The sequence below is a fragment of the Pristiophorus japonicus genome, chromosome X (genome assembly GCF_044704955.1).
Source record: "Pristiophorus japonicus isolate sPriJap1 chromosome X, sPriJap1.hap1, whole genome shotgun sequence".
NCBI classification, from domain to species: domain Eukaryota; kingdom Metazoa; phylum Chordata; class Chondrichthyes; family Pristiophoridae; genus Pristiophorus; species Pristiophorus japonicus.
In genome coordinates, this window is record NC_092010.1 from 8,665,999 (window position 1) to 8,673,468 (window position 7,470).

General features: G+C 55.4%; 1 protein-coding gene across 1 annotated transcript in view; it reads left to right on the forward strand.

The window, feature by feature from the left end:
* Positions 1 to 7,470, forward strand: part of LOC139240842 (integrin alpha-5-like) — a 452,133-nt gene that overhangs the window by 226,838 nt on the left and 217,825 nt on the right. Inside the window, 1 exon segment of the mRNA XM_070869324.1 lies at positions 4,249 to 4,293. Within this exon segment, the coding sequence (XP_070725425.1) occupies positions 4,249 to 4,293 (45 nt within the window).

Sequence of the window (7,470 nt, forward strand, 5' to 3'; positions counted from 1 at the left end):
GGCCCCTTGAGCCTGCTCCGCCATTTAATACAATCATGGCTGATCTGATCATGGACTCAGGTCCACTTCCCCGCCCGGTCCCCAGAACCCCTTATTCCCTTATCGTTTCTGTCTTAAGTTTATTCAATGTCCCAGCTTCCACAGCTCTCTGAGGCAGAGAATTCCACAGATTTACAACCCTCTGAGAGAAGAAATTTCTCCTCATCTCAGTTTTAAATGGGCGGCCCCTTATTCTAAGATTATGCCCCCTAGTTCTCGTCTCCCCCATCAGTGGAAACATCCTCTCTGCATCCACCTTGTCGAGCCCCCTCATAATCTTATACATTTCGATAAGATCACCTCTCATTCTTCTGAATTCCAATGAGTATAGGCCCAACCTACTCAACCTTTCCTCATAAGTCAACCCCCTCATCCCCGGAATCAACCGAGTGAACCTTCTCTGAACAGCCTCCAAAGCAAGTATATCCTTTCGTAAATATGGAAACCAAAACTGCACGCAGTACTCCAGGTGTGGCCTCACCAATACCCTGTATAACTGGAGCAAGACTTCCCTGCTTCTGGCTTCTGCACCATGTGTTCGATCGCAGGCTTGAATCAGCTTTCTCCACCACCCCACATCATGTGACTCATAGTGTGTGTGGGGCTCTCACTTAATCTGAACTCCACCACTCTTAGAAACATAGAAACATAGAAATTTACAGCACAGAAGGAGGCCATTCTGGCCCATACCGGCCGACAAAGAGCCGCACGGCCCTCGGTCAGCAGCTTTGAAGGTTACATATAAACCAATGAACAATGATGGAAAGGTAAAGAGCACCCAGCCCAACCAGTCCGCCCCACACAACTGCGACACCCCTTATACTGAAACATTCTACACTCCACCCCAACCGGAGCCATGTGATCGCCTGGGAGAGGCACAAACAGATAAAACAGCGGCATGGTATTATTTACATCCACCTGGGAGAACAGACAGGGCCTCGGTTTAACATCTCATCTGAAAGACAGCACCTCTGACAGTGCAGTGCTCCACTGGAGTGTCGGCCAAGATTTTGTGCTCAAGTCCCTGGAATGGGCCTTGAGCCCACAACCCTCTGACTCAGAGGTGAGGGTGCTACCCACTGAGCCACAGCGGACACCAGTAAACCGCATCCATTTATTGGCCAGCTGTGTCTTTGTCTGCAAGACCCACAAAAAAAGTTGCTGGTACTCTTCGAATGGCAAAGTATCCTTCAAAGGCGCGTTTATATCGCCGCTGGTTTCTCGAAGCAGGGCTCTCCTGCAGTCGGCTACAGGCCAGGTCTCTCGCAGAGACCTGCAAGAGACCATCAGCAGAAGGTCGGGGCCATAAAAGGCGCGGCAAGCAGCCCCTGGACAGCGTGGCAGTGTACCACTCCAGGGAGCAGCGCGAGCTGGTGCAGGAGGGCGACGGCAGTGAAGAGTGACCTCATCAAGATCCAGGTCGGTGATTGGAGCGTGGGCAGGTACAACAGGAGCGGCGAGGTCGGGGCGAAGGAGCGTGAGAGATTGTAGAGGGACGTGATCGGGGCCCAGGGGAGGTGTAAGTTTGGGGCCCAGGGGAGGCGAGGGCCCAGGGGCAGCACGGGCCAGCCCACACTGCGATATGTGTGCGCGCTGGGTCCGTGCAGCAGAGCAGATCTCCAGGTGTCCTGGTTAACCCTTGCCACTGGACCAAGACCTAGCTCTGTCAAGCCCGTGTGGTGGCTGGTGTGCAATGGTCACCACACGTTAAAAAAATCCACCCACAGGCATCTTCCACCCTTCAACATGTAGTTCAGGATCTGGAATATCGGGTCCTTCATTGAAACACCTGTGAACTCATCCCTTTTTGGCGTGGAAACAAGTCATCCTCGATACGAGGGACCGCCTATGATGATGACGTGAAACTCTGCTGGGACTTGCCAATATTCGCACGATGAACTGTTCCTCCCAGCACTGTTCCGTTTGGCCTTGAACAGCTGTGCCACCACGGACTTGGGGCTGCACCAGCCGCTGGATAGGCACAGGCTCTGGGATGCTCAGCGGGACGAGTAACGTCACAGTGTCTGTCCCGCCCGCCCTCACTCACTCACTGGGGCTGCTGAAGGTGGTGACGATTCCCTGTGTGGGGAATTCATGGAGAAGCAAATGGCCTTGGGGACTGACGTGGTGAGCGAGTAGCGTGTGTTGGTTCTGAGAGCACTCGCTGGGAGTGGCAGTGAGGAGATGACCTGCAGCAATTGGTCTACTGAATCTCAAAAGGTGTAAGGTGTCGCCCATGGTGGTGTTGGTGAGGTCCATGATCCAAGGGGTGTTACCTTTGTTACCTCCAGACTTGACTACTCCAATGCTCTCCTGGCTGGCCTCCCACATTCTACCCTACGTAAACTAGAGGTGATCCAAAACTCGGCTGCTCCCATGTCCTAACTTGCACCAAGTCCTGCTCACCCATCACCCGCTGTGCTCACTGCCCCGTGTCCTAACTCACACCCAGTCCCACTCACCCATCAACCCCTGTGCCCCGTGTCCTAATTCGCACCAAGTCCCACTCACCCATCACCCACTGTGCTCGCTGCCCCGTGTCCTAACTCGCACCAAGTCCCACTCACCCATCACCCGCTGTGCTCACTGCCCCGTGTCCTAACTCACACCCAGTCCCACTCACCCATCACCCGCTGTGCTCACTGCCCCGTGTCCTAACTCACACCCAGTCCCACTCACCCATCAACCCCTGTGCCCCGTGTCCTAACTCGCACCAAGTCCCACTCACCCATCACCCACTGTGCTCGCTGCCCCGTGTCCTAACTCGCACCAAGTCCCACTCACCCATCACCCGCTGTGCTCACTGCCCCATGTCCTAACTCACACCCAGTCCCACTCACCCATCAACCCCTGTGCCCCGTGTCCTAATTCGCACCAAGTCCCACTCACCCATCACCCACTGTGCTCGCTGCCCCGTGTCCTAACTCGCACCAAGTCCCACTCACCCATCACCCGCTGTGCTCACTGCCCCGTGTCCTAACTCACACCCAGTCCCACTCACCCATCACCCGCTGTGCTCACTGCCCCGTGTCCTAACTCACACCCAGTCCCACTCACCCATCAACCCCTGTGCCCCGTGTCCTAACTCGCACCAAGTCCCACTCACCCATCACCCACTGTGCTCGCTGCCCCGTGTCCTAACTCGCACCAAGTCCCACTCACCCATCACCCGCTGTGCTCACTGCCCCGTGTCCTAACTCACACCCAGTCCCACTCACCCATCAACCCCTGTGCCCCGTGTCCTAACTCGCACCGAGTCCCACTCACCCATCACACTGTGCTCACTGCCCCGTGTCCTAACTCGCACCAAGTCCCGCTCACCTATCACACTGTGCTCGCTGCCCCGTGTCCTAACTCGCACCGAGTCCCACTCACCCATCACCCCTGTGCTCAGTGCCCCGTGTCCTAACTCGCACCGAGTCCCGCTCACCCATCACCCCCTGTGCTCACTGCCCCGTGTCCTAACTCGCACCAAGTCCCGCTCACCCATCACCCCCTGTGCTCACTGCCCCGTATCCTAACTTACACCGAGTCCCGCTCACCCATCACCCACTGCGCCCCGTGTCCTAACTCGCACCGAGTCCCGCTCACCCATCACCCCCTGTGCCCTGTGTCCTAACTCCCACCAAGTCCCGCTCACCCATCACCACCCCTGTGCTCACTGACCTACATTGGCTCACCGTTAAGCAATGCCTCGATTTCAAAATTCTCATCCTTGTTTACAAATCCCTCCATGGCCCTCGCCCCCTCCCTATCTCTGTAACCTCCTCCAGCCCCACAACCCCCCAATATGTCTGCGCTCCTCTAATTCTGCCCTCCTGAGCATCCCTGATTATAATCACTCCACCATCGGTGGCCGTGCCTTCTGTTGCCTGGGCCCCAAGCTCTGGAACTCCCTCCCTAAACATCTCCGCCTCTCTACCTGCTTTCCTCCTCCAAGACCCTCCCTAAAACCTACCTCTTTGACCAAGCTTTTGGTCATCTGCCCTAATTTCTTCTTTTGTGGCTCAGTGTAAACTTTATTTGTTTTGTTTTGCAACGCTGCTGTGAAGCGCCTTGGGACATTTTACTTCAGTAAAGGCGCTATATAAATACAGGTTGTTGTTGTTGTAGGTAGCCCCACTCCATGTACACTGCTCTCTGCCCTAACCCTGACCCTGACCCTAACCCTGACCCTAAATGCTAACCTGCATTCTTTCTCATTTAAAGGTTACTCTGTGGCAGTTGGAGAGTTCACTGGCGATTCCATTGAAGGTAAGAATTATATGCACTGCCTTCGAGAGATCTTTCTAAGTTGACTGAGCTGGTGGCTCTCATTTCCATTCCCGCTCCGTTCCGGAGGGGCTACGAGTGATTTAATTTCTTTTCATTTGTAACTTTTAAGGATTGTTGTTGAGAAAGAGAGCAAAGTGCCTGAGAGCTGGGCAAATACTGTAGCAGCAGCAGCAAGGAGGAGGTTCCTGGCCTGGCTGACTCCCTCAGGGCCTTGCTTCCATTGTGATTATTACCTTTGCCTTTGGGATGGGGCTCTGGGTTGAAGAAATGGACTTTGTGCATCATTTCTGTTGCCCCTTCTGCCCATTTGGTTGAGATTTATGTTCCAGGCTGAGCTTGCCTGTCTGAGGAGCTCATACCAAACACTTCCAGATATCTCAGCAATAAAATCCTTCTTCTTCCTCTCTCGCTCTTCAATTCAAAAAAACATTTCAGGATGTGGGCGTCGCTGGCAAGGCCGGCATTTATTGCCCATCCCTAATTGCCGTTGAGAAGGTGGTGGTGAGCTGCCTTCTTGAACCGCTGCAGTCCGTGTGGTGAGGGTGCTCCCACGCTCGTGATGGTTTGCTGGTCAGTACCACAAACACTGCACTACCCCCATGGTACTATGGAGGTACAAGGGCTGGGCAGGATATAGGGAAAAGCTCGGCCACTGATGCCTGACTCCTTTCCGCCTCTTGTCTCTGTTCCAGTCGCTGCCTCTCCCGATTTGATCCGTTGTTACTGTCGTCGATTCGCCTCTGAACTTTCATCTTATTCTTTCAAAGCGTCCAGCACGCTGTCCTACGCACTCTGCCTCTCCCCACCGGCTCGCTGTGTGAGCTTGCTGGCAGAGTTACTCCTCCCGGTAGTTCCCTGCTCTGTGGCCTTCACCCTTCACCCTGCTCCAGCGATGTAAACTCGGTTTAATTATTGTCAGGCTTGTGAGGTGCTGGTTCAGTGTTAATTTGGCACTGAAAGAGGTTCCTCTCTGCTCGTGTGACCTTTGCCCTTTCACTTTGCTGGACAATGACTGAATTTCATTGCTCGAGACTCTTGAGCTCCCATCTTATCCTCACCCAGGATTGTGCTGTTGGACTGGGGACTTGCCTGCCATGGTTATAGAAAGCTTTCCACAGAAGTTGCCTATTTATGGTTCAAAGCAAAAGTTTGGTGGCACGAGTTCAGTCATTCGAGCTCCATTTGAGCTTCAGTATTTTGTTTCCCCTGATTTCCCTGCTCTTTCTCCCCTTCAAGGGCCTCTTCCACTTTGCAGCCTTCAGTGAGGAAGGCAAGTGAGCGAGAGTGAGCCTATAGGGAGTAACCGTCTCCATATGTGCAAGGTTTTTAGCCAGAGGGCAGTGGACTTGTGCGCCAAGTTACCAGGGGGAGGGGTGGGGAGGGGGGGAGGGGGTCGTGGATCAATCGAGGGGTGCAAATGACCTTGAGAGAATTGCACGTTCTTCTGGTGTGATGAGGAATTCAGGGATTCAGGTGAGGAGGGGGGTTTGAGGGAGATGGTGAGGGGGGTTTGAGGGAGATAGTGAGGGAGGTTTGAGGGAGATGGTGAGGGGGGTTTGAGGGAGATGGTGAGGGGGGTTTGAGGGAGATGGCGAGAGGGGTTTGAGGGAGATGGTGAGGGGGGTTTGAGGGAGATAGTGAGTTGGTTTGAGGGAGATGGTGAGGGGGTTTGAGGGCGATGGTGAGTGGGGTTTGAGGGAGATGGCGAGAGGGGTTTGAGGGAGATGGTGAGGGGGGTTTGAGGGAGATAGTGAGTTGGTTTGAGGGAGATGGTGAGGGGTTTGAGGGTGATGGTGAGTGGGGTTTGAGGGCGATGGTGAGGGGGGTTTGAGGGAGATGGTGAGGGGGGTTTGAGGGAGATGGTGAGGGGGGTTTGAGGGAGATGGTGAGGGGGGTTTGAGGGAGATGGTGAGGGGGTTTTGAGGGAGATGGTGAGGGGGGTTTGAGGGCGATGGTGAGGGGGGTTTGAGGGCGATGGTGAGGGGGGTTTGAGGGAGATGGTGAGGGGGGTTTAAGGGAGATGGTGAGGGGGGTTTGAGGGAGATGGTGAGGGGGGTTTGAGGGAGATAATGAGGGGCGTTGAGGGAGATGGTGAGGGGAGTTTGAGGGAGATGGTGAGGGGGGTTTGAGGGAGATAATGAGGGGGGTTGAGGAAGATGGTGAGGGGGGTTTGAGGGCGATGGTGAGGGGGGTTTGAGGGAGATGGTGAGGGGGGTTTGCGGGAGATGGTGAGGGGGGTTTGAGGGAGATGGTGAGGGGGGTTTGAGGGATATGATGAGGGGGGTTTGAGGGAGATGGTGAGGGGGGTTTGAGGGCGATGGTGAGGGGGGTTTGAGGGAGATGGTGAGGGGGGTTTGAGGGAGATGGTGAGGTGGGTTTGAGGGAGATAATGAGGGGGGTTGAGGGAGATGGTGAGGTGGGTTTGAGGGAGATGGTGAGGGGGGTTTGAGGGAGATGGTGAGGGGGGTTTGAGGGAGATGGTGAGGGGGGTTTGAGGGAGATGGTGAGGGGGGTTTGAGGGAGATGGTGAGGGGTGTTTGTGGGAGATGGTGAGGGGGGTTTGAGGGAGATGGTGAGGGGTGTTTGAGGGAGATGGTGAGGGGGGTTTGAGGGAGATGGTGAGGGTGGTTTGAGGGCGATGGTGAGGGTGGTTTGAGGGAGATGGTGAGGGGGTTTGAGGGAGATGGTGAGGGGGGTTTGAGGGAGATGGTGAGGGGGGGTTTGAGGGAGATGGTGAGGGGGGTTTGAGGGAGATGGTGAGAGCGGTTTGAGGGAGATGGTGAGGGGGATTTGAGGGCGATGGTGAGGGGGGTTTGAGGGCGATGGTGAGGGGGGTTTGAGGGAGATGGTGAAGGGGGTTTGAGGGAGATGGTGAGGGGGGTTTGAGGGAGATGGTGAGGTGGGTTTGAGGGAGATAATGAGGGGGGTTGAGGGAGATGGTGAGGTGGGTTTGAGGGAGATGGTGAGGGGGGTTTGAGGGAGATGGTGAGGGGGGTTTGAGGGAGATGGTGAGGGGGGTTTGAGGGAGATGGTGAGGGGGGTTTGAGGGAGATGGTGAGGGGGGTTTGAGGGAGATGGTGAGGGGTGTTTGTGGGAGGTGGTGAGGGGGGTTTGAGGGAGATGGTGAGGGGTGTTTGAGGGCGATGGTGAGGGGGG